Source organism: Lissotriton vulgaris, chromosome 6 (assembly GCF_964263255.1).
Source record: "Lissotriton vulgaris chromosome 6, aLisVul1.2, whole genome shotgun sequence".
In the NCBI taxonomy this organism is placed as follows: Eukaryota; Metazoa; Chordata; class Amphibia; order Caudata; family Salamandridae; genus Lissotriton; species Lissotriton vulgaris.
Window position 1 is genome coordinate 1,549,118,776 of NC_141694.1, and position 25,320 is coordinate 1,549,144,095.

The following is a 25,320-nucleotide window of genomic DNA, read 5'->3' on the forward strand; positions in this document are numbered from 1 at the left end:
CGACGATAGTGGCGATCCCAAAGCCTGAAAAACCACCAACGGAATGTACATCGTATCGTCCGATTTCCTTGCTGAACGCAGAGGGAAAAATCCTAGCAAAACTACTAGCAAACAGATTGATAGCACATCTGCCACAGCTGATACACCTGGATCAGTCGGGGTTTATGCCTCACAGAAACACAGCCCTCAATCTTAGACTAGTGCAGGGAGCAATAGCAAGGGCCTCGGATCTGGTGGGACCGGCTGTGATATTGTCCTTGGACGCAAAAATGGCGATCGACATGGTAGAGTGGCAATATTTATTTGAAGTCTTGACACGTGTGGGTTTTGGCCCCAAGTTCTGCGTGTGGGTGAGACTCCTATACACTAATCCGGTGGCTAGAGTGACAGCAAATGGTCACATATCAGAGAAGATCGCCTTGGCACGGGAAACACGTCAAGGATGCCCCCTATCGCCACTGCTGTTCGCGCTAGTGCTGGAACCCCTGGCGACACTAATTAGAAACACCCCACTGTTAAAAGGTATCAACTGGAAGGAGGGATTGGAAGACAGTGTCTCACTCTATGCAGATGGCATGTTGGTCTATCTCTCAGACCCAGGTAGCGGCATACCAGAACTACTCAATATTTGTAACACTCATGTTAGACTCTCAGGATATACAATAAATTGTTCTAAATCGGTTATGTACATTCTCAGAGGACCGAAGCCAATTCTTTCGGCAGAGTATCCATTGCTGACTACAGAAAACTTGTTTAAATACTTAGGAATACACATCACTAAATCCACAACAGATTTCTTTTCCAAGAATTTAGCTCCCCTGCTGGAGAGACTAAAACGCGACGTGACACACTGGCCGTCGCTGCCCCTCACACTTCCGGGTAGAGCAGCACTGTACAAAATGGAGGCCCTTCCGCGGTTCCTATACGCCCTTGAAAATACGCCCGATCTGATCCCACCCCGATATTTTAAGCAAGTGGCGGCACAGGTTTCAGTCCTTCTCTGGGGCAACCGTCTGGCCCGCATAGCCCAGGCGAAACTGTACAACAGTTGGTACGACGGAGGGATAGCACTCCCAAATATCCAACTGTACTACTGGGCCGCGCAACTCAAAGTAATAAACCACTGGATACACGTACCCCATGATGACCCAGCCTACAGCGCAGACAGGGCACAATTGGGAACAAATAACATGCTAGCAGCACTCTACAATAGAGGTATGGTCACGAAACTAGTGGGACCTACTAAGCACACAGCACTGATTTGGTATGCAGCACACGCCAGGCTGGGATGGAGAGGGGTAATAATGAAACTGACTCCGCTCTGGGACACCAAGGCACTAGGGCAACTACGGCGAGGTATGCAACCTTTACAACGCAACTTTTACCACGCAGTGCTATTACAAAGCATGTATTACAACGAAAACCGTTACAACGCATTACACTGGGGGGCGCTCTAGGATAAGGAATAGTTTTAATTTACTATCCAACACCTTCCCTAGTGTCCACGGGGACTGGAGTTGGAATAGTAAATTAAACTATTCACTATCCAGCACCCCCAAGTGTAATGCGTTGTAAAGGTTTTCGTTGTAATACTTTCGTTGTAATCGCATGTAACAGCATGCGTGGTAAAAGCATGCGTTGTAACGTCATTCAACCCTACTGCGATACAAGGGCTTTACAACGTTGGTCAACATAGGCATCTCCACGGTGGGGGATCTGTAGGACACCCCATTTATTCAGTTGCAACAACAGTACAACTTAGGGCACAATGAAAAATTCAGATACATGCAAATTAGACACGCTTTACTGACGGTGCTCACACCAGATTCTGAAGTCCCTGAAGCATCCCCATTAGAGGACCGACTACTGACGGAACATATGACCCAAAGTGCCACATCTTTCACATATCGGAAACTTTTTAATATTCTGCCAGACCCCACAGGTATATTAAAAGAGAAATGGACGGGTGAGATAGGAGACATGGACGACCCGGAGTGGAGAGAGGCCCTAGCATCCCCTAAGGAAGTAGGCATCTCGGCTAGGTTGATGTTGGTGCAACTTAAAATCCTACATAGAATATATTATGCTAGGACAACACTACATAAAATACAGAGGGCACCACACCCATTTTGCTTGAGAGGCTGCGGGGAAGAGGGAACCTTTTTTCATACAATATGGGACTGCCCGATCATAGTGAACTATTGGAGACAGGTGCTACGCACTATTTCACAGGAACAGAAACATCGCTACTACCAGAACCAAGAAGATGCTTACTAAACATATGGGAGCCTAATGAACTCACACGATATGGGCTGATATGGGTTACACTAGGTCTATTAATCGCCAGGAGAGACATTGCCCAGAAATGGGGAGCGGCAGAGGCACCGACACTGTCTGCATGGTGCAGAAACATGGACCTTACAATGATCATTGAACGTACAGTCTATGCCACCAGAAAATGCCCGCGAAAATTGAATAAGATATGGGCAGCATGGAATACTTTTAGGGGGGACATTTGTGATCCGCTGACAGAATCGGATGGAGATAGTTCAGATGAGGAGATAGAAAGGGAATAACGAGGGGATTTAAATAGGAAGAAGTACTGACACTGCAAGAGGGTACACATGGCGTTAACGAAACGGGTCATTATAGGGAAAATGTAATTCAGTATCTAATGGAATGTAATTGATTTCTGTCTGTATTGCCAACTTTTTTGCTATTGTAATAAAAACAGTTAAAAAAAATCCAAGAGCCTTTTCTAATCAACTGGTCGATCATTTTATGATTCGTTTCACTATTGACCTCCCTTGCCCTCGTTCTCCCTCCAGTTTCACCACCCGGACAGATTGCTGCCGGTCTAAACTTAACGTCAATTCTTGGAAACTGATTCCTAATACAACTAGACCGGAACTCAATCCAGATCTTAAGCCTGTAGTGAGTTTTTGCACTGGAATAGCCAATCGCTGGACCAAGTAATTCCCATGAAAACCGGATATGCCAAATATATATCACCTCCTTGGTATACTCCTCACTATAGGCCTCTATGACAGTTGTGTGAGAAAGTAGAGAGAAAGTAGAGAGATCGTGGAGGAAAGACTACTAATAGGCAAAACAAAATATATGGAGATCATCAAAAGTAACACTGTGATATTATATTGCCGGAGAGAACATACTATGATAAAATTAAATAATGAAGCCTCAAATGCACCAAGAGAAATATTGCAGATTGTTAAAACGCTTTTTGATCTTTCCCCACAACTTCCCAAATCCCGAATCATCAACATCCCTCCGCAACTTTATTGCAAAGTTCTTCCAGCAAAAAATTGATGATATCTATCTCACCTTTTCACCATCCAAACCAGATTCGCCCCCGGTTATCTTAGCCAATAATCTCGATCATATCCTACCTTTCCTACTCAACATCTTGAATATCTCCTTAGCCGAAGAAATTCTTCCTGGAAACATGCCATGGTGAAGGCCCTTCTGAAAAAAACTATCTCAACCTCCTTCACCCAGGGAATTAATGCCCCTTCCTCTGCTGCCTGGACTAAGCAAAGTCATCGAGAGTCATGTTAATAGGAGGAGGAGCCCAGCACTCCCGGGTTCATTGTTGTCAGGTCAGCGCTCTAGCTGCCCCTTCCCTCGCCCTACCCCCTATATATGTGTATGAGACAGCATCCGCGCAGCGGACACGTGCAGCGTCCGCGACGGAGGCGCGCCGAAGTTGCGTCAAAGTTAAGCCCGTCTGGACCCGGGGCCATGAACCCTGTGCAATCTAGACCAACCCACATACAATATGGGAGACAAGAACTGCTAGATTTATGTCCATCTAGTGCGGGACCTTGCTGGCACTCAATGGAGACACTAACACTCCGAAACTGCTCACTGTGCTCCTTTAAAGGCCAGAGAGAACCGGTCAGTGGGACAGACAATGGGAGGGTCCAAGGAGGCTTGCTGAATTGTAGATCACTAAGCAAGCACAGCAATCAGATTTGGGATCTCCTTCTGGATGAGAAGATGGATGTTCTCTTCCTAACGGACACCTGGCTAGGTGAACACTCCGACCCTGATAAAATAGAAGCTATCCCGCCAAGTTACTCACTGGCCAGATTAGATAGGAGCGAGGGGAGGGGTGGAGGGATTGCCATTGCTATTACGGCTCCGCTTGAATGCACTTTAGTTCCCCTACAAATAGATAGCTGTGAGGCCGGCCATTTCACTTTAAAACCTTGACCTCAACATTCTGTGTCGGGGATCCTCGTTTATAGACCCCCAGGAGGGCTTAAAGATTTTAAGACTAGTCTAGTGGAGGCTATCGCTCATTTAGCCAAAAGGAAGAGTAGACTCCTGGTGTTAGGAGACCTTAATATCCATCTTGAAGATGAACAAGTTAAGAAGGCAATAGACATAAGGCAAGAATTGCAGGCCTTACAATTAGAACTGAAAAACACTACCCCGACTCATAAGCATGGCCACTTACTGGATCCAGCATTTGGAAGCTGGGACGGAGTAAGGGTGGATACTCCCCTACCTGTACCTTGGTCGGATCATTTTTTACTCCCCTTTAAAATATACACTCCAGCCACGGACACACACAGGGGGGATAATAAGAGCTACCCATGACGCAAATGGAAGCACTTTTCACAAGACACTTTCAATAAATTATTACAGAAAGGGGGTCCACAGGGGGGCGCTGACTGTGAAAGCGCAAATAGCAAACTAGAGAGGCGCATTCTTAACACCCTATATACGACGGCCTGATGTGCTTATCCAAGGCAGGGAGCAAGGGGAAAAAAGTCAGCCCCTTGGTTTACACCCGAGCTGCACGCTGCTAAATCGGAATGTAAAAGACTAGAGCGCAGATGGCGGGTGGACTTCTGCCCTCAAATGAAGATAACTTATAAGGAAGCACAGAGAAAGTACCAAATTATGTTGCGAGGAACTAAGGCCATGCACTATAAAAATCGTATTGGGGAGGCAGAAAACTCCTCGAGAGAACATTTTAAAATCTTTAAGGAGATCTCTGTGATAGTAAATGCTAATACCCCAGAAAATGACTCGGTAGCAGAGTGTAACAGAGTAGATGACTACTTTACAGGAAAGGTCAGAGGTATCTATGCGACCTTCTCTGGCAACACGGAATGTGGACCTGACTTTGAGGAGGTTGCGGGGGCAAGTAATGTGGAAAACTGTCTGAAGGTTTTTTCGGTTCCCCCACCAGAGATACTTAGCAGCATCTGTCAGAGTATTAAATCTGGCTCCCCTTGGGACCCGGCACCACCCAGGGTGATGGGAGAGAGCCTCCCGGTGCTGGAACCTTACATCAGGCATGTACTTCGATCTCGTTTACCTCCGAAATACTCCCTGAAGATTGGAAAAAAGCTGTAGTTCTTCCCATGAAAAAGAGAAACCCAATGTAAGGCATGAAGTACTTGAGAACTTAAGGCCGATCTCCCTGCTGCCGTACCTAGCCAAAGTGGCTGAAAAAGTGGCCAATGTTCAACTGATGGCACACTTAGAGAAGAACAGCTTCCTACACTCCTCTCAATCAGGCTTCCGGCCGGGCTTCTCGACGGAGACGACCCTTTTGAGAGCGACTGAGATCTTGCGTCAAGGGGCGGATGCTGGACATACCATGGCACTGGTGATGCTGAACCTCAGTGCGGCGTTTGACACTGTAGGTCACTCCATCTTGCCGCAGTGTCTAAACAAAGCAGGTGTCACTGAGTCCGCGCTAGGATGGTTGAAATCGTTCCTCACAGGCCGAAGCTTTCAGGTCCAACGAGGCTTCTTTAAATCATCAGCGATAGCTTTAGAACAAGGGGTGCCTCAGGGCTCGGCCATGAGGCCAACTTTGTTTAATCTATATATGGCCCCCCTGGCTGAAGTGGTGCAAGCGTATGGAGTGGAGTTAGTCTCCTACGCCGACAACACCCAGCTGTTGATCTCTTTGTCCTAAGCACCGTCAACGTCGGCATCTAATTTCAAGGCCTGTATGCAGGCTTTGGCAGGATAGATGAACTCGCACTGTTTGAAGCTTAACGGCTCCAAGACGGAGGTAATGGTGATTGGTGGGAACAACTTGAGTTGGACTGCGGATTGGTGGCCATCATGCCTGGGTCCAATGCCCATTCCCTGTAAGGAGGCTAAGAACCTGGGGATATAGGTTGATCCCACGCTATCTTACAAAGGCCACATTCGCCGCCTAGTGGGAAAGTGTTTTGGGGTGTTAAAAACTCTCAACCACACCTTAGATTTACTTCCGCTGGAGGCTAGACGCACCATGACCCAAGCATTGGTGACATCCCATATGGATTACGAAAATGTCTTGTTTTTAGGCACCACAGAAAAAAAGTATGAGGCGCCTGCGAGTCCTTCAAATTACGGCCGCTCGTCTGGTCCTGAGACTCCCAAAAAGAGCAGCATCCAAACCTGCTCTCGCGACTCTACACTGGTTGCCGGTCAGAAAGAGAGTTATGTGTAAAGTGCTCCTAATATGCCACAGGATAATCTGGCATAAAGCTCCATCCTATCTCCAAGACCTGGTACACATATACGAGCCTGGCAGAGCATTACGCTCAGAAAGAACGGGCCAACTGAAGATTCCCCGCGTAAAAAGAGCCAAACTGGGAGGCCGCTCATTTAGAGTGTTAGCGGCTTGCAACTGGAATAGACTCCTGGTTGGCCTCAGATTGGAAGGATCTGAGGTCAACTACAAAAAGACCACAACCCACAACCACCCACAACCATTACCCCGCAGAAACTGGAACAAAATCACCACCGACCAGCTCTTCACATCGCTCCACCAAAACCCCCGCGACAAATCACTGGATCCAAACCAAGCAGCCACCGACCTCACACAATGGATCACCCACTGCGCTGATGAATTAGCACCCTTGAAAAACATTCATATCAAGCAAGGTAGCAAAAAAGCCCCATGGTTCAACGAAGACCTTAAGAAATCCAAGAAGACCTGTCGCACCCTAGAGAAAGCCTGGCGAAAAAACCCAACCACTGACAACCTAGCCACCTTCAAGAACGCCACCCGCAAACACCACCAACTGATCCGATCCACAAAGAAATCAGCATTCAAGGATCAACTCGACAACAACACCCACAACAGCAAGGAACTATTCAACATCGTCAAAGAGTTTACCAACCCCACCGCCGGCACCAACGACATCACCCCCTCTCAAGACCTCTGTGACTCTCTAGCCTCATTCTTCCACAACAAAATCGCTGACATACATAACAGCTTTGGAAACCAATCCACACCCCCCTCCTCCGAAATAAAACCTCCTTCCAACAACCTTTACGCCTGGAACCCAATCACCACTGAAGACACCATCCGCTTGATGAACTCTATCCACTCAGGCTCGCCAACTGACCCATGCCCCCACCACATTTTCAACAAAGCAGACTCCACCATCGCACCCCACCTCAAAGACATCATCTGCTGCTCCCTCGATTCCGCTACATTCCCGGAAAGCTGGAAACATGCCGAACTCAGCGCCCTTCTGAAGAAACCCACAGCAGACCCCACTGAACTTAAGAACTACCGCCCCATCTCGCTCCTCCCATTCCCTGCCAAAGTCATTGAGAAAGCAGTTAACAATCAACTCGCCGCCTTCCTCGAATCCAACAATTCACAGTCCGGGTTCTGAGCCAAACACAGCACTGAGACCGCCCTCATCGCAGCAACAGACGACATTCGAACTCTTCTGGACAACGGAGAAACAGCTGCCCTCATACTACTAGACCTATCTGCAGCCTTTGGCACAGTATGTCATAGCACCCTTATACAACGCCTCAGCAACATCGGAATACAAGGAAAAGCACTGGACTGGATCACCTTGTTCCTTACCGGAAGAACCCAGAGAGTCCGCCTCCCCCCTTTTAGATCAGAAGCCAACCCAGTTATCTGCGGCGTACCACAAGGATCATCTCTCAGCCCCACCCTCTTCAACGTATACATGAGTCCCCTGGCAACCATAGCGCACCACCACAACCTCAACATCATCTCTTACGCAGATGACACCCAACTGATCCTCTCCCTCACCAAAGACCCAAACACCGCCAAAACAAACTTACACGAAGGAATGAAAGAAGTAGCTGAATGGATGAAGAACAGCCGCCTAAAACTAAATCGGACAAAACTGAAGTCCTCATCTTAGGCTCATCCCCCTCCGCCTGGGACAACTCATGGTGGCCTCCAGCCTTGGGAACAGCTCCCATCCCCACGGACCACGCACGGAACCTGGGTTTCATCCTAGACTCCTCCCTCTCGATGACAAGACAAGTCAACGCCGTCACGTCATCCTGCTTCAACATCCTACGCATGCTCAAAAAAATCTTCCGCTGGATCCCCTCCGAAACTAGAAAGACGGTCACGCATGCACTGGTCACTAGCCGACTGGACTATGGAAATACCCTTTATGCCGGAACCACAGCCAAACTACAGAAAAAACTCCAACGTATCCAAAACGCCTCAGCCAGACTCATACTTGACATCCCCCGCCAAGCTCACCTTTCCGGCCACCTTAAAGACCTACACTGGCTCCCCGTCAACAAGAGAATAACGTTCCGCCTCCTCACCCACGCCCACAAAGCCCTCTACAACTTAGGACCCGATTGCCTCAACACACGCCTGTCCTTTTACACCCCCTCCCGCCAACTACGATCGTCCAATTAAGCCCTCGCCACAATCCCACGCATCCATAGATCCACCATGGGAGGGAGATCCTTCTCATACTTAGCAGCCAAAACCTGGAACTCTCTCCCCACCCACCTCCGCCTCACTCAGAACCACCCCGCCTTCAGAAAACAACTAAAGACTTAGATATTCAATAAGTAAAATACACACCTCCCTCAAGCGCCTTGAGACCCTCTGGGTGAGTAGTGCGCTATACAAATTTCGAACTTGAACTTTATTTGTACAATCTTTAGAACACTGCTGGGCGGGGAAGGCTACCACGGCTGCTGTACGAATCTTATCTCCACAGCGCGGGGACACGCTGGGATGGCGTCACCAGGCGCTTTATAAACTACTTTATTATTATTATTTTATTATTATAAGCACCTCTCAGAGTATCTAGAGGCTCACGACATTCTCCACCCTATCCAGACTGGGTTTAGACAGAAACACGGTAGAGAGACGGAACGCCTGGTAGTTCTTGAGGAGGTTAAAATGCTGCTGGATTGAGGAGGATCAGTCGTCACTAGCCTACTCGATCTCAGTGCAGCATTTAATACTGTCAGTGACGACCCCATTATTGAGAGAATTCGTAATGTGAAAGTTACGGGGCATGCCCTCTTCTGGCTTTGATCTTTTCTTACTGACAGGACCTTTCAGGTCTTTGAGGGAAGTTGTACCTCAGATACCTCAGACACCTTTTCATTGAACAGCAGAGTTCCCCAGGGCTCCTCAATAAGTCCTATGCTGTTCAATCTATGTATGCGTTCTTTGGCTGATATCTTTCTGCCAATTGGAATTTTTATAATCTCATATGCAGAGGATATGTAATTTGTTTTTGCCCTCTCTCTCAAGCAGGATCCCTGCTCTCCGGCCATCTTCCCATGTTTAGAAGCTGTGGCAAAGTAGATGAACAACGCCGCCCTGAAATTAAATGACGAGAAGACAGAACTTATGATTCTGGGGGCCTGAGATGGCCGAGCCTTCTGGGCACTCCTCCTTCTCTCAAGTCGGCCATAAAATGTCTAGGTTTCTGGTTAGACAAATCACTGACCATGGATACCCAGGCCACAACAATAGCTGCAACATGTTATGGCATCCTTAGGACTCGCAGGAAACTTCTTCATCTTCTACCCCCTTCTTCTGAAAGAATAGTAGTCCAGATATTAACTTTATCTTGCCTAGACTACCGAAATTTCCTGTATTTAGGAGCCCCTAAATGTGTAATGCAGAAACTGCAGGTAGTACAGATTTCGGCAGCTCGGCTGCTGCTTAATTTTCCCAGACACAAGTTAGCCCAGCAGGCTATTCTTTCCCTTCATTGGCTCCCGGAGGCCCAAAGGGTCAAATTCAAATCCCTCTGTATAGCTTATAGGCCATTGTTGGACATAGGCCCTTTGATTTCTTAAACTCTGACTTTTCCCTAAACCTCTACTAGAAATCTGCCGTGTAATAATTCCCAACTTGCACTGGTCCCCTCCATTAAAAAAAAGCCAGAAGTGGAGGTTGGTTATTTTGATGCAATGTTGCCAAGTTATGGAATTCCTTACGACTCCACCCCCCACCCTTCGTACAACCAACCTGGAGCTTCCTTTTCACAGACTCCTGAAAACTGTCCTGGTCATGCGTTCTTAGTGCTGGGACATGTAAATGTAAATGTAGTTGAGCTTATATAGCGCACAGCTACCTGCAGTGGGTTTCCCAGCGCTTGCTTAGGGAACCCGTCCTGGTATTCCCCTGTGAGATAACCCTGGCAGGGTATCCACAAGGTGAAAGCCAGGCATCCCGCAGCGAGGGGCCGTTGTGGAGATTAAGCAAGCTATTGCCCAGAGTCGCAGAGTGTGACCCCGTGAGTCGAGTAGGCACCGGAGCGAGAATTATCAAGTCCGTGGAATATTTGAGCCCAACACCCGCCGAGGCGGGGAATTGAACCCTGGTCCAGGGCCGATCTCAGATTCCGGGTCTGCCGCCTCTAACCCCTGAGCCACACTTCTCCACGGCAGTCTACGGGCAGCCATACGCTCTATAACTGCTTCTAAGATAAGGTAAGATAAGATATTCATAAAACTTGCCCACGCTTCAAAGCAGAAATACCTGTCCGTCAGAGTGATTTAAAAGAATGGCTTTTAAATAGATCAAACTACAGACTAATAATGCTGTGACATTGGGCAAAATAATCACAATATACAAAGCTTATTTTGATGTAATTCTATAATCAATGTTTTGTTATTATAAACTATAATATTTTGTATTTTCAGCTTTAGTGTCTACAAAATCAGACCTCCAGGCTGCCCTTTCATTTGCAAAAACTGGAAAACTAAGTAAGTACAGAGACAATCTTTAACTTGTGATTGAGATTTTGGCTAAAATAGGAATAATTCAGTATATCTAATGCACTTGGTCAATCTTCTTAATGTGTTTTCCATCCTTGGACATCAGTTCACCGAAATCCCATGGGAGAGAATTTTAAGACATAACAGTGCATGGTTTAGATACACCCTTCATCAGATAAACGCCTTAATACATGGTTTTACACCATTTTAAATACATTTTGCATCCGCCTGTCAGTAACTCTGAATGAATTTGATCAATCTATGATAACCTACATTTTTTGGGAGGGGGGGGGTCATTACAAAGTCTGTCATAGCACAAAACACAGATATGTTGCTAAAGGATTAGCAAAGTGATGTTTGTAATTGAAAAAGTGGTGGCAGAATATATTAGTAAACGTTTTTGCAGTTTTAATGTTGCTCCTGATACTGGTGAGCGTAGATCAGACATGGAAACAGGTGCCTGCTTTCATCAAGACTATACATTGTGCATCAGAGTAAACGGTTCTGGGATTTCTGTTATGCTGACACTGAGATTGCATATTTATGGGCCTCACATGCTTCCTGGAGAGGCTTGGGAAATATGTGTCTTAGAAATCCAAGCTGGAAATGTGTGCAATGATGGTCCACCATAACACACAGCACCCACCGTTCTTCCCAGCATTAGGCCCTTGCCTATTTTGTAAGTTAGACGCCCCGGGTGAACCTATACTATCCTCTTAAAGAGCCCAAAATAATTTCCAAATTATCTTTTATGTAGGGGTGGGTGGGATAGGGGGAGATCTTCTCAAAGCAAATGCTACTCAAATACAGTGTTAGTTAATTGAGGAGCAGGGTTGATATTTTTCAGACACAGACTTCTGGAGGTAATATTTTCAATGTAAATTACATTAAATATTCTATTCTGTTAAAAACTGTCTGCACAATTTTGTGTTGGTTTTAAAAAATACGTTTCAAAAGGGGTTTGAGTGGCGGTCTTGAAATTCCATTACTTATGAAGATGTTATATTATTCAAATCAATCTTTTCTTTTTGCTTTTTTAAAAAATATTTTTATTAACACTGCAACATAACATCAACAATTACAGTGACTGTTACGCAGTATCCTTATCACATTGCAAGCCGTATGTACATAATTCCGTACAGTATATATGACATTGCAGTTTTTATTTTACAGAACTCCCATGCAACTCAAGATCCCCCCTCCCTCAACTTCCCTAGCACTTTTCAAGTTGACCACATGTGATACGTTGTACCTTGTTCGCGTTGCTCAATTCTGTGACACTCATTATACCTCCCGCCATCTTACTCCCATGCCAGAATTAACCGTCTCTATATTATTGGCGTCTGCACTCTTCCATGTGAGTCCAGTGCCGGCTTGTGCGGGTGGAGTGGTGATAAGGAGAGCCAGTAGGGGGGCCAAGGGAAGGGAGAGACAGGGTGGTGGGGGGGGGGGGGGGGGGGGGGAAGAAGGGCGGAAGGGAGGAGGGGAATGGGAGGGGGGCAAGGGGGAGGAGAGAGGGAGAGAGGGGGGATGGAGGGGGGTGAAGTACTCCCAGAGTTAGCCTATAACACAGTAAGGCCCTGGTCTCAACTACAGGCATCTAACCCAGTTCAGTTTCGGCGCCTATTTCAAAACCTAAAAGTATAGCATTCCATTCCATTGAGATAAGGGTTTTGCGGAGTCCCCTGCGTTCCTCCCTCTGTATTTCTGTTCCCTCCGCCCTCCCCCATCGTATCACTTTTCTTTTTGCTTAACCATTCTTTGGCATGCTCATTGGCTAGTACCTGGATATGTCTCACAAAAAGTGGAAACTGCCAGAGCCAGATCTTGTGGCTAGGCTAGGCCATATAATCCCAGTTCATGGAGACAAAAGCAAGCAGTCCCAAAGCAGCCATCTTAAAGACTGCTTCGATGAAACAGACCAAATATGGAAAATGTAGCTGTGACAGAGACGCTACAACCGCCACTTTTCATCATAGTTTTGAAAGCTAATATGGACCAGGGGAGAGTTGCCCCATCAACAACCCAGGAGGTGAGGACGTAGAGTGCATAGATTTACACTCGGAAGTGAAAAGGAATCAAATGTTCACATGCTTGATATCAATTCCCTCGCCAGACTCCTGCATAACATATAGAAGACTATGATTGACACAGAGCTTCCAAACTGCAGGACAGAAACATCATGTCACACCAGTAGCATTAGGATCATGATTTATTGGGTGGAATCTTGAACTGCGTGGACAAAAGATCACCAGAGATCAACTTTCACTGTTTTTTTTGTTTAAGAAATTTTTATTAAGCATTGAAAAGAAATACAAAAGACATGTCATGAGAAGTTAGAAAAAAGTACATATGAATATAATATTGAATGACATCAGTTCAGAGGAATTTATATAAGGAAAAGAAAAAGGGGAGAAAGAAAGAGAGAAAGGAAAGAAGGAAAAAGAAAGAAAGAAGAAAGCAAAAGAGAAGGAAAGAATAAAAGAGAAAGAGAAGAGAGAGTGAGGGTAGCCAGAGGGATCATGTGGGAGTAATAGCATGTGGTAAAGGAGAAGGATTAGAGGAAAGATAGGAAGTGAAGGGAAGCCATAACAGATCGGATCTAATTTTCAGAGGAACAGAGGGGGAGGAAGCAATAGAAATTCTGTGTTCATCACAAATGTAGTTCCACCATGTGTGGATAGAGATTTTAGAATTGTCTTTCCAACACGATAAAATAACTTTAAGTGCAAGAGCAATAAATAGGTCTAACAATTTAGCAGAAGAGGGTGTAGCAATATTAATATCATCAGATAAAGAACCTAAAAATATGCGTAAAAAAGATAACGGGGAAGAAAGAGATAACATTTTCATACAAATATTCCAAACATCAGTCCAAAAAGATAAAACAGGGGAACAATCGTATAGTTGGTGTTTTAGAGTACCTGGAACTTTGGAACAAGACCAACATAAAGGAGAAGAGGTAGGAGAAAATTTATGAATAGTAACCGGGGTAATAACAACTCTATGATATATAAAGAGCAAGGATTGGGTCATGCGTGCAGCAATGGAGACTTTAAAAATCCTAGACCATAAACGATCCCACATTGCAGTGTCGAGGGAGACATCAAGATCAGTCTCCCAAGCAGTCTCTACTGTAGATTTAGAGCGAACAGAAGTATTGGACAGTAAAAGTGAATATACAAGAGCAGCTTTAGGGAGTTGAGTAGAAAATAAAGGATAAAGTGGAGTGACAGGAGTGAAGGAAGAAAAAGATTCGGAAGAAGAAGGTAGAGAAGACAAGTGAGAATGAATAGCAGATGTTATAATAGTATATTCAGAGAGAAATGAGGAGGGTAAATTAAACATGTTTTGCAGTACTGGGAAAGAAATAAGGGAGGAATCAAGAAAAAATTGATGAACAAACAGTATATCTTTTTCCTTCCAATGTTTAAAATAGAACAATTTACCTTTATATCTAAGAAATTTGGTATACCAAACCACAGAGGATAAAAAACATTGCAAGGGGGAGAGGTTAGAGGAAAAAACATTTTGTAATAGAGATTGGGAATATTTAAAAATGGGATATTTGGATATAAAGGTACAATTTGACATAAAGGTAATATGCTGAAAGGAGAAATCTTTCAGAAGAGAGCGTTCCAGAAGAACCCACTTAGGGACAGGAGTATCAATGAAGTCATATGCCAAGGAGAAGGATTGTTTGATCAAAAAGGCAGAGTGGTAGGAGCTAAAATCAGGGAACCGAACACCACATTCATTTTTAGGTCGGATCAACTCATGTAAACCAATGCGGGGATGTTTATTACTCCACAGAAATTTTGTACATACAGAATTAATACGAGAAAAGTAGGATTTGGGAATTGTGAGAAGTTGGCCCGATATGCAACGTTCGCTATTCTAGCGACCGCTATGTATCGTTCCAACGACCCTTATGGTGTTTGGTTGTAAGTCAACCTATAGACCAGCTATCCTAGTAGCGTGGATACGAGCAGTCTAAGGCTAAAGACTCGAGAGGGCGCGTTAAGCCAGCTGTTTACCACACATGTACCCCTTGAACACCCAGTGAAAGGACACCACACAAGTGTTATGAAAATAAACAGTATATTTATTAAGAATCACAACAGCCCTGTACTCTTTATGAGGACAGGGTACTTAGCACAAACCAAATCTCTTTAGCAAATACTTTAAGTGCACAGTTAAAACAAGTGTCCGAGGACACGGAAAGGTTTAAGGCAAGTCGGAAGCGAGGGGCTCGGGACCCTAGAGTAAGGAGGCTATGCAGGCACTGAAATGCCGAGTTACCTAGCCACGAGGGCTGCGGCTGCACAAGTCTTACAGGCGTCGGGGTCTTCGCTGACGAGCCAGGAGCCGGAAGAAAAGGAGTTGCTGGCCGGCGACCAGTGCTGAATAGTTCGTAGAGATCCAAGCCTGGATCGGAGATTGAAGAAACCTGAAAGCAGAGGGGACCAAGTTCGTACTACTAGCCAGTAGTCAGAGGGTACCAGGAAGGCACCTAGTTGGCCGTCACCTCGACCAGGTGAGTGGGCGACGCTAGGCTCTGCAGTCTCACGGACCAGGAGGCGTTGTCGGCGACCACGGTGGAGGTGCGAGCTGTCCCACGACGGATGTCGCTGTCGGCGTCTTGAGTGGACCAGGAGGGTCCGGGGTGCTTCTCGAAAAGATGGAAGCAAGGGCCAGTCTGGAGCAACCAGACCGGCAGTGATGATTCTCGGATGTCGTCACAGAAGGATACAAGCCAGCGGCTAGTGACCAGGCAACGTGTTGAGCAGCGAGCAGAAGGGCCCCACGCAGATCGTGGAGATGCTGGGGGACTGCACTTCGGAGCTGGAGCGGCTCAGGGTCGGGGCTTCTCGGACCCCAGAGCACTCACCAGAGAGTTACCTCGATGGTCGTGCTGGTTTTTAAGAGCGTGCAGGTTCTGATGATGGCCGGTCCCTCGAGGTCTCGTCGCACCCACAGGTCACAGCTGAGCTGATGACGGGGGTAGAGGTCAGAGGTGCCAGGGAAGCCGGTTCTCGTCGAGCTGGGCCGTCTGATTCCTTGAGGAAGGACTTACAGCAAACCGCAGAGTTCTTAGATGGTGCCCGCTGATGCAGGGTGACTACTCCTTAGCCACAAGGGAGAAATCTTGAGAAGAGTCTTGAAGTCCTTTCGTAGAAAGTATTCTTGATTCAAAGATGATCTAATTTGGAAGGGTCCCCGCTCCGGCCTTTATCCTAAAGAAAGGGGCGGGTACATGACTAGGTCCTGCCCTAAGGGTGGGACCAGGAAGGGGGGTAGTTACACCCCTCTCCCCTGCCGGACTTTCCCCAGGCCAGGGCTGTCGCCCCTGGAACTGGTTCTAACCGGCAGATGCGTAGTGAGCACCGGGGTGCCACTCCACAGTCACCTTCTCGCAAAAGCCCTACCTACCCAGAATACACAAACCCTGTCTGGGACGGTGCGAACACCGCCCTCGACAGGAAACCCTTTGTCCAAGCGCTCCTCGCTGGAAGGACTCCCAGCAGCAGGAGGTCAGACTCGTGTCTGTGGTGGCAGCATCCATTTTGTGGAGCTGAGGCTTTCGTTAACGTTAACCGGGGTTCACAGTTACGTACATGTCGTGTCCCTCTAGAAGGGCGGAATGCTAACCTCGTCGCCAGAGTTGGGGAGAGGGCAACATCCCGATTCGTATGACACCTTACTCGACATGTCTTGATAACGCGACACCGAAGTTACCGATGTGGCACGCGTTACCATGGAACAGCCATTGGGTCTTTTCTCCGCAAGCTGCAACCGGCTCGGCTCGGGCCAGAACACAGTTCACGCGAGCCCATGCACTCTGCCTTCAGGATTGTCAAGGCCTGCCATAGGAGTGACTGATAGGGACTCGGGTGTCCATTGTATGGTTAGATATAGAGCTACTATATCTAAAGCAAAGGGTGATTACACGACTTCGCCCCAGCTGTCATGCAGCCAGTTGTGTCAAATTTAGGAGGCCAGCCAGGGGTGGCATAATACATGCTGCAGCCCCTGGCGGCCCTGGGTACACCTATGCCCTGAGTTACAGGGTCTTGTAAGGTGGCCCAGTACCAATTGTTAAATGCACCTAGGGTACATATCGTAATTTAGAAAGAGAACAGCCAGGCTGTGGGTCTGATTGGCAGGCCCACAGCCAGAGAAAGTCGTAAACCAGTGAAACAAAAGCAAAAAATCTGGGTGATCATAGGATTGCAGACCCTACTCTCCTACATGACCCCCCCCCAAACGTCGGAACAACTAGCTAACCTTGACCAGGTGAGTCTTCTTGTTCTAAGTGGAAAAATCTGGAGAGCCCATCGGCATTGCCATGATCAGTACCAGGTCTATGTTCCACTGTGAAGTCCATCCCCTGTAGGGAAATGGACCACCTAAGCAGTTTGGGGTTTTCACCCTTCATCTGATTTAGCCACAAGAGGGGCTTATGGTCGGTCTGAATCTTGAAGTGAGTGCCAAACAAGTATGGCCTCAGCTTCTTCAGGGCCCAAACCACAGCAAAGGCCTCCCTCTCAATAGCTGACCAATTCTTCTCTCTAGGGGTCAGCCTTCTGCTTATAAAAGCAATGGGCTGGTCTTGACCATCAAAATTCAGTTGAGAAAGAACAGCTCCCACACCCAACTCAGAAGCATCTGTTTGGACAATGAATGGTTTGGAGTAGTCCGGACTCTTGAGGATAGGCGCCGTGCACATGGCCTGCTTTAGGTCATCGAATGCTTTTTGACAGCTCGCTGTCCACTGAACCTTTTTTGGCATTTTCTTACTTGTCAGTTCATTTAATGGTGTCACGATGGAACCATAGTTCCTGACAAACTTCCTATAGTAACCAGTCAGGCCCAAGAAAGCTCGAACCTGAGTCTGGGTGGTTGGAGGAGCCCAGTCCCTGATTGACTGTATCTTGCTCTCCAGTGGCTGAACCTGACCTCCACCTACAAGGTGGCCCAGGTATACAACCTGTGTCTGCCCTATCTGGCACTTGGTGGCCTTGATAGTGAGGCCTGCTGCTTGCAGCGCCTCCAATGTCTTCCGCAGGTGGACCAGGTGATCCTCCCAGGTGGAGCTAAAGACAGCAATATCGTCAAGATACGCCGCACAGAAGTCATCCAGCCCAGTAAGGACGTGATTCACCAACCGTTGGAAGGTGGCAGGTGCATTTTTCAGACCAAAGGGCATCACCACGAACTGATAATGCCCACCAGGGGTTGAAAATGCTGTTTTAGGCTTGGCGTCCTCAGCTAACCTGATTTGCCAATACCCAGCTGTCAGGTCAAACGTACTTAAGTAGTTGGCCGAAGCCAGCCTATCAATAAGCTCGTCTGCCCTTGGTATTGGGTGGGCGTCAGTCTTAGTGACTGCATTGAGACCCCTGTAGTCTACGCAGAACCTCATCTCTCTCTTACCACCCTGGGTGTGAGGTTTCGGCACTAGAACTACGGGACTAGCCCAAGGGCTATCCGAGGGTTCAATGACTCCCAGCTCCAACATTTTCTGCACTTCACTTTTGATGCAGTCTCTAACGTGATCAGGCTGCCTGTAGATCTTACTCTTTACGGGCAAGCTGTCACCAGTGTCGACCTCATGGGTGCACCAATCGGTCTGACTGGGTGTCAGAGAAAACAGATGTCGGAACGACTGAAGAACCTGTTTACAGTCGCTCTGTTGATGTTCGGAGAGGCTGCCACAAAAGACAACACCATCTACCGAGCCATCGTCAGGATTCTGAGTGAGCAGGTCGGGGAGAGGGTCACTCTCCTCTTCCTGTCCCTCATCTAGGGCCATGAGCAAACTCATGTCCTTCCTGTCGACATATGCTTTTAGCCTGTTGACATGAAGCACCCTGTGGGGGCTCCGGGGAGTTCCCAGGTCGACCAGGTAGGTGACCTCTCCCTTCTTCTCCAGGATGGTGTGGGGCCCGGACCATTTGTCCTTGAGTGCTGCTGGGGCCACTGGCTCCAACACCCACACCTTCTGTCCGGGCTGGTAAACAGTCAAGACAGCCTTTTGGTCATGCCAAGCTTTTTGGAGTTCTTGGCTGGCCTTAAGGTTTTCGGATGCCTTCTCCATGTATTCAGCCATCCGCGAGCGGAGGCCGAGCACATAGTCCACTATGTTGGTTGCCGGCTTTTTGAGAGGTCTCTCCCATCCTTCCTTCACCAAACACAGGGGTCCCCTTACAGGATGCCCGTACAAAAGCTCAAAAGGGCTGTAGCCAACCCCCTTCTGTGGGACTTCTCTGTAGGCGAACAAGAGGCAGGGGATCAGGACGTCCCATCTACGCCGAAGCTTTTCCGGTAGTCCATGAATCATCCCTTTTAGGGTCCGGTTGAATCTCTCAACAAGCCCATTGCATTGTGGATGATAGGGTGTAGTGAACTTGTAGTTGACACCACATTCCTTCCACATAGCAGTTAAGTAGCTCGACATAAAGTTTGCACCTCTGTCGGAGACGACCTCCTTAGGGAAGCCCACTCTGGAGAATACTCCAACCAGGGCTCTTGCCACAACAGGTGCTGTAGTGGTCCTAAGGGGAATAGCTTCAGGGTACCTGGTGGCATGATCCACTACCACCAGTATAAACTTGTGCCCTGATGCTGTTGGTGGTTCCATGGGACCGACGATGTCGATCCCCACCCGTTCAAAGGGCACCCCCACCACAGGCATTGGTATAAGGGGGGCCTTTGTCGTGCCACCTGACTTACCACTGGCTTGGCAAGTGACACAGGAGCGGCAAAACTCCTTGGTATCCTCATTCATGTGAGGCCAGTGAAAGTGCGAGACAAGCCTGTCCCACGTTTTCGTCTGGCCTAAGTGACCTGCTAAGGGAATCTCGTGGGCCAAGGTAAGTAGGAAACCACGCTGAGACAAGGGGACGACCAGCCTCCTGGTCATGCCAGGCTTGGGGTCTCTTGACTCAGTGTACAGGAGTCCATCTTCCCAGTATACCTTGTGGGTACCTGTGGCGTTCCCAGCAGCCTCAGCAGCAGCCTGCTGTCTGAGGGGTTCAAGAGAAGGGCAGTCTAACTGGTCCTTCCCCAGGTCTTCCCTTGAGGGTCCCCCTGAGCCCAAGAATTCAACTTGATCAAGTTCGAACTCCCTAGGCTCAGTTTCCCTCAATTCCTGTAGGTCAGCCTCCTCTGAGACTTGATCCTCGACCTGGGGCAAGGGGGAAGGCGCAGCCTTAACCCTACTGCTCTTTTTCTTGGGAGGTGTCTGGTCCGTTGTTCCAGGATCCAGCACCTGTTCAGTGGGGCATTTCCTGACCTGTGACCTAGTCACAGCGAACACATGTGCTGGCAAACCTAACATTTCCATGTGAGTCCGGTGCTCCACTTCTGACCATTGTGACGACTCCAAATCATTGCCCAACAAACAATCCACTGGGAGGTCTGGACTAACTACAACCTTCTTTTGGCCAGTTACCCCTCCCCAGGAGAAAGCTACAATTGCCATACTGTGATTGGTAGTGACATTGCTTGCATTGGTCACCAGGAATTCTGTACCTGGCATGATCTGTCCAGGGTCCACAAAGTTAGGCGTCACCATGGTGACGCTGGCACAAGTGTCCCTATAGGCCTGAGCCATCTTTCCATTTATGAAAGGCGTCTGTCGGTATTTGCCCAAAGTATTGGGACTTATGTCAGGGGACACGTCCGCGTCCCCTGTACTGACAAGGACAGCCTGAGTGAGTGTGCCAACTAAGTTGTCACGCCCCTCAGAACCCAGGGTTAACCCTACTAAACCCTTGGGAGGCGCACTACCACTGCTGACTGTACTAGGGGGCACAGGTGCCTTAGGGGCTGCAGTGGCAGGAGTCTGCCCTCCTCCTTTCTTGGTGCACTCACTAAACCAGTGAGATTTACTTTTACAGTACTGGCACCATCTTTTGGATTGGCCTTCTTTCTTCTTTTGGGGAGCCTGACCCCCACCCTCTTTGGGTTGTTGGGGACCTGTCGAAGACTTCTGGTCATTTTGTTCCCCTTTAGAATCTTTACCCTTCTGGTCTGCTTTCTTCTGACCACCTTGATTCTGGCCCTGGTTCTGTTTAACTCTCGTACGAACCCATCTGTCTGCCTTCTTTCCCAATTCTTGGGGAGAGGTCAGATCCGAGTCGACAAGATGCTGATGCAACAACTGGTTCTGACAATTGTTTAAAATTTGTTCTCTCATCATCAAATTATACAATCCTGCGTAATCAGTAACCTTACTGCCCAGCAACCAGCCCTCAAAAGCCTTAGTGGCACAATCGACAAAATCAGACCAGTCTTGAGCCTGCGTTTTCTGGGTATCCCTGAACAGCACCCTGTACTGCTCAGTGGTTAGGCCGAACCCTTCAACGAGTGTATTCTTCAAGACGTGGTAATTATTAGCGTCCTCTACCCTTGTGGTGAGGAGCTTGTCTCTTCCTTTTCCTTCAAAGGAGAGCCACAAGATAGCTGCCCACTGACTCTGGGGAACGCCTTGCACAGTGCAGGCCCTCTCCAAAGCAGTAATCCATTTGTGGATGTCGTCCCCTTGTTTAAAGGGGGGCACTATCTTCCCAAGGTGTTTCGTATCGAAACTCTTTTCCCTATTACTAGGTACATTGCTGCCACCAGTGGGGATTGCCCCACTTAACTGTTGCTCTCTAGCGAAAGCAAGCTTTTCCTTGGCCAGGGCAAGTTCTTCCCTTTCGATCCTTAGATTAGCTGCCCTTTCCTTCGCTTCGTACACTCTCCTCTGAGGGGACGTCATCCCCCTTTGAGAAGAGTTGTGAGAGCCGTTGGTATGAAGGGATCTGCCAGAGTCTCTTGACAGAGATCGGGCTCGTCCATTCCCCAGGTTAAGCGGAACCGACAGCAGCGCCGGGGTTTCCCCAGTACCACTATCGTGCCTGCTTAAGTTGGACCGTGTTAGTCTGACGACTTCTACCTGTCCCTTATCTGCCTCGTCCCCAGAGAGATCCTCATCCTCGTCCTCCTCTCCCTCTTCGTTCTCAGTTACGAGGTGGATGAGGTCAGGATCATCTCGGGTTCCCTCGAGGGGAGGCATGTCTCCTTCTGGATTAGAAGAGCTACGAAGTTTCTCAGCTCTCCTGGCATCATAAGTCTCCAAGAGACCAATCAGAAAGGACGTTGTGGGGTTAGACCCCTGCTGAATCTTCCGGGAGTGACACAGTCGTCTTAACTCCTTGAAGCTCAGCACAGTATATCCTGAAGGGATGACCTGTGGAGGGTCAACTGACACAAGGGGAGACTCAGAGTTTCCTCCTTGGCCCGACATACTGTTTCTAGTGTGGTGTAAGTGATGCACCTACCTACACTATGTGTTTTCCTACTGATCCCTTGCTAAGAGTTGTAGCCAAGGTGTGCTAAGCCTTGAGGAGCTACAACAGCTGGTTCAGTAGAACTCAGAGTATTCTAAGCTTTAGTTATATGTACTAACAGTACTTGCGCGATCTTTCAACAAGATATTCTTAGGATACGTGTGGTAAAACAACAGCAAGCTCAAATCCCAACCGCTGCTCACCAATGTGAGAAGTTGGCCCGATATGCAACGTTCGCTATTCTAGCGACCGCTATGTATCGTTCCAACGACCCTTATGGTGTTTGGTTGTAAGTCAACCTATAGACCAGCTATCCTAGTAGCGTGGATACGAGCAGTCTAAGGCTAAAGACTCGAGAGGGCGCGTTAAGCCAGCTGTTTACCACACATGTACCCCTTGAACACCCAGTGAAAGGACACCACACAAGTGTTATGAAAATAAACAGTATATTTATTAAGAATCACAACAGCCCTGTACTCTTTATGAGGACAGGGTACTTAGCACAAACCAAATCTCTTTAGCAAATACTTTAAGTGCACAGTTAAAACAAGTGTCCGAGGACACGGAAAGGTTTAAGGCAAGTCGGAAGCGAGGGGCTCGGGACCCTAGAGTAAGGAGGCTATGCAGGCACTGAAATGCCGAGTTACCTAGCCACGAGGGCTGCGGCTGCACAAGTCTTACAGGCGTCGGGGTCTTCGCTGACGAGCCAGGAGCCGGAAGAAAAGGAGTTGCTGGCCGGCGACCAGTGCTGAATAGTTCGTAGAGATCCAAGCCTGGATCGGAGATTGAAGAAACCTGAAAGCAGAGGGGACCAAGTTCGTACTACTAGCCAGTAGTCAGAGGGTACCAGGAAGGCACCTAGTTGGCCGTCACCTCGACCAGGTGAGTGGGCGACGCTAGGCTCTGCAGTCTCACGGACCAGGAGGCGTTGTCGGCGACCACGGTGGAGGTGCGAGCTGTCCCACGACGGATGTCGCTGTCGGCGTCTTGAGTGGACCAGGAGGGTCCAGGGTGCTTCTCGAAAAGATGGAAGCAAGGGCCAGTCTGGAGCAACCAGACCGGCAGTGATGATTCTCGGATGTCGTCACAGAAGGACACAAGCCAGCGGCTAGTGACCAGGCAACGTGTTGAGCAGCGAGCAGAAGGGCCCCACGCAGATCGTGGAGATGCTGGGGGACTGCACTTCGGAGCTGGAGCGGCTCAGGGTCGGGGCTTCTCGGACCCCAGAGCACTCACCAGAGAGTTACCTCGATGGTCGTGCTGGTTTTTAAGAGCGTGCAGGTTCTGATGATGGCCGGTCCCTCGAGGTCTCGTCGCACCCACAGGTCACAGCTGAGCTGATGACGGGGGTAGAGGTCAGAGGTGCCAGGGAAGCCGGTTCTCGTCGAGCTGGGCCGTCGGATTCCTTGAGGAAGGACTTACAGCAAACCGCAGAGTTCTTAGATGGTGCCCGCTGATGCAGGGTGACTACTCCTTAGCCACAAGGGAGAAATCTTGAGAAGAGTCTTGAAGTCCTTTCGTAGAAAGTATTCTTGATTCAAAGATGATCTAATTTGGAAGGGTCCCCGCTCCGGCCTTTATCCTAAAGAAAGGGGCGGGTACATGACTAGGTCCTGCCCTAAGGGTGGGACCAGGAAGGGGGGTAGTTACACCCCTCTCCCCTGCCGGACTTTCCCCAGGCCAGGGCTGTCGCCCCTGGAACTGGTTCTAACCGGCAGATGCGTAGTGAGCACCGGGGTGCCACTCCGCAGTCACCTTCTCGCAAAAGCCCTACCTACCCAGAATACACAAACCCTGTCTGGGACGGTGCGAACACCGCCCTCGACAGGAAACCCTTTGTCCAAGCGCTCCTCGCTGGAAGGACTCCCAGCAGCAGGAGGTCAGACTCGTGTCTGTGGTGGCAGCATCCATTTTGTGGAGCTGAGGCTTTCGTTAACGTTAACCGGGGTTCACAGTTACGTACATGTCGTGTCCCTCTAGAAGGGCGGAATGCTAACCTCGTCGCCAGAGTTGGGGAGAGGGCAACATCCCGATTCGTATGACACCTTACTCGACATGTCTTGATAACGCGACACCGAAGTTACCGATGTGGCACGCGTTACCATGGAACAGCCATTGGGTCTTTTCTCCGCAAGCTGCAACCGGCTCGGCTCGGGCCAGAACACAGTTCACGCGAGCCCATGCACTCTGCCTTCAGGATTGTCAAGGCCTGCCATAGGAGTGACTGATAGGGACTCGGGTGTCCATTGTATGGTTAGATATAGAGCTACTATATCTAAAGCAAAGGGTGATTACACGACTTCGCCCCAGCTGTCATGCAGCCAGTTGTGTCAAATTTAGGAGGCCAGCCAGGGGTGGCATAATACATGCTGCAGCCCCTGGCGGCCCTGGGTACACCTATGCCCTGAGTTACAGGGTCTTGTAAGGTGGCCCAGTACCAATTGGTAAATGCACCTAGGGTACATATCGTAATTTAGAAAGAGAACAGCCAGGCTGTGGGTCTGATTGGCAGGCCCACAGCCAGAGAAAGTCGTAAACCAGTGAAACAAAAGCAAAAAATCTGGGTGATCATAGGATTGCAGACCCTACTCTCCTACAGGAATTTTGAAAGGGAGCATAGAAACTGTGTATAAAACATGTGGGGTGATCATCATTTTGATGGTGTCCAATCTGCCCCACTAGGACAGAAATAAGGGGGACCAAATTTGAATAAGAGATTGGATTTTGCTAATTAGGGAATCAAAGGTCAATTTAAGGGTGTCCCTCAGAGAAGAAGAAAACCATATACCAAGGTACTTAATTTTAGTTGGGCACCATGCAAAATCAGTATTATTAAACATGTATTGAAAACAAAGTGAGTTAAGGGGTAGGACTTCCGTTTTGGATAAATTAAGCTTATAACCTGATATGGAGGAATACAACTGAACTTCATTGAAAAAAGGTGGAAGGGAGGATT

The 25,320-nt window shown here is 48.3% G+C and overlaps 1 protein-coding gene across 1 annotated transcript in view; it reads left to right on the top strand.

Annotated features, from left to right (window-relative positions):
- The window catches only part of LOC147709124 (uncharacterized), a 3,078,084-nt gene that overhangs the window by 2,326,596 nt on the left and 726,168 nt on the right, over positions 1 to 25,320 (top strand). Inside the window, exon 31 of the mRNA XM_086927727.1 lies at positions 10,951 to 11,013. Coding sequence (XP_086783853.1) covers positions 10,951 to 11,013 — 63 coding nt within the window. The remainder of the gene's footprint in view (positions 1 to 10,950; positions 11,014 to 25,320) is intronic.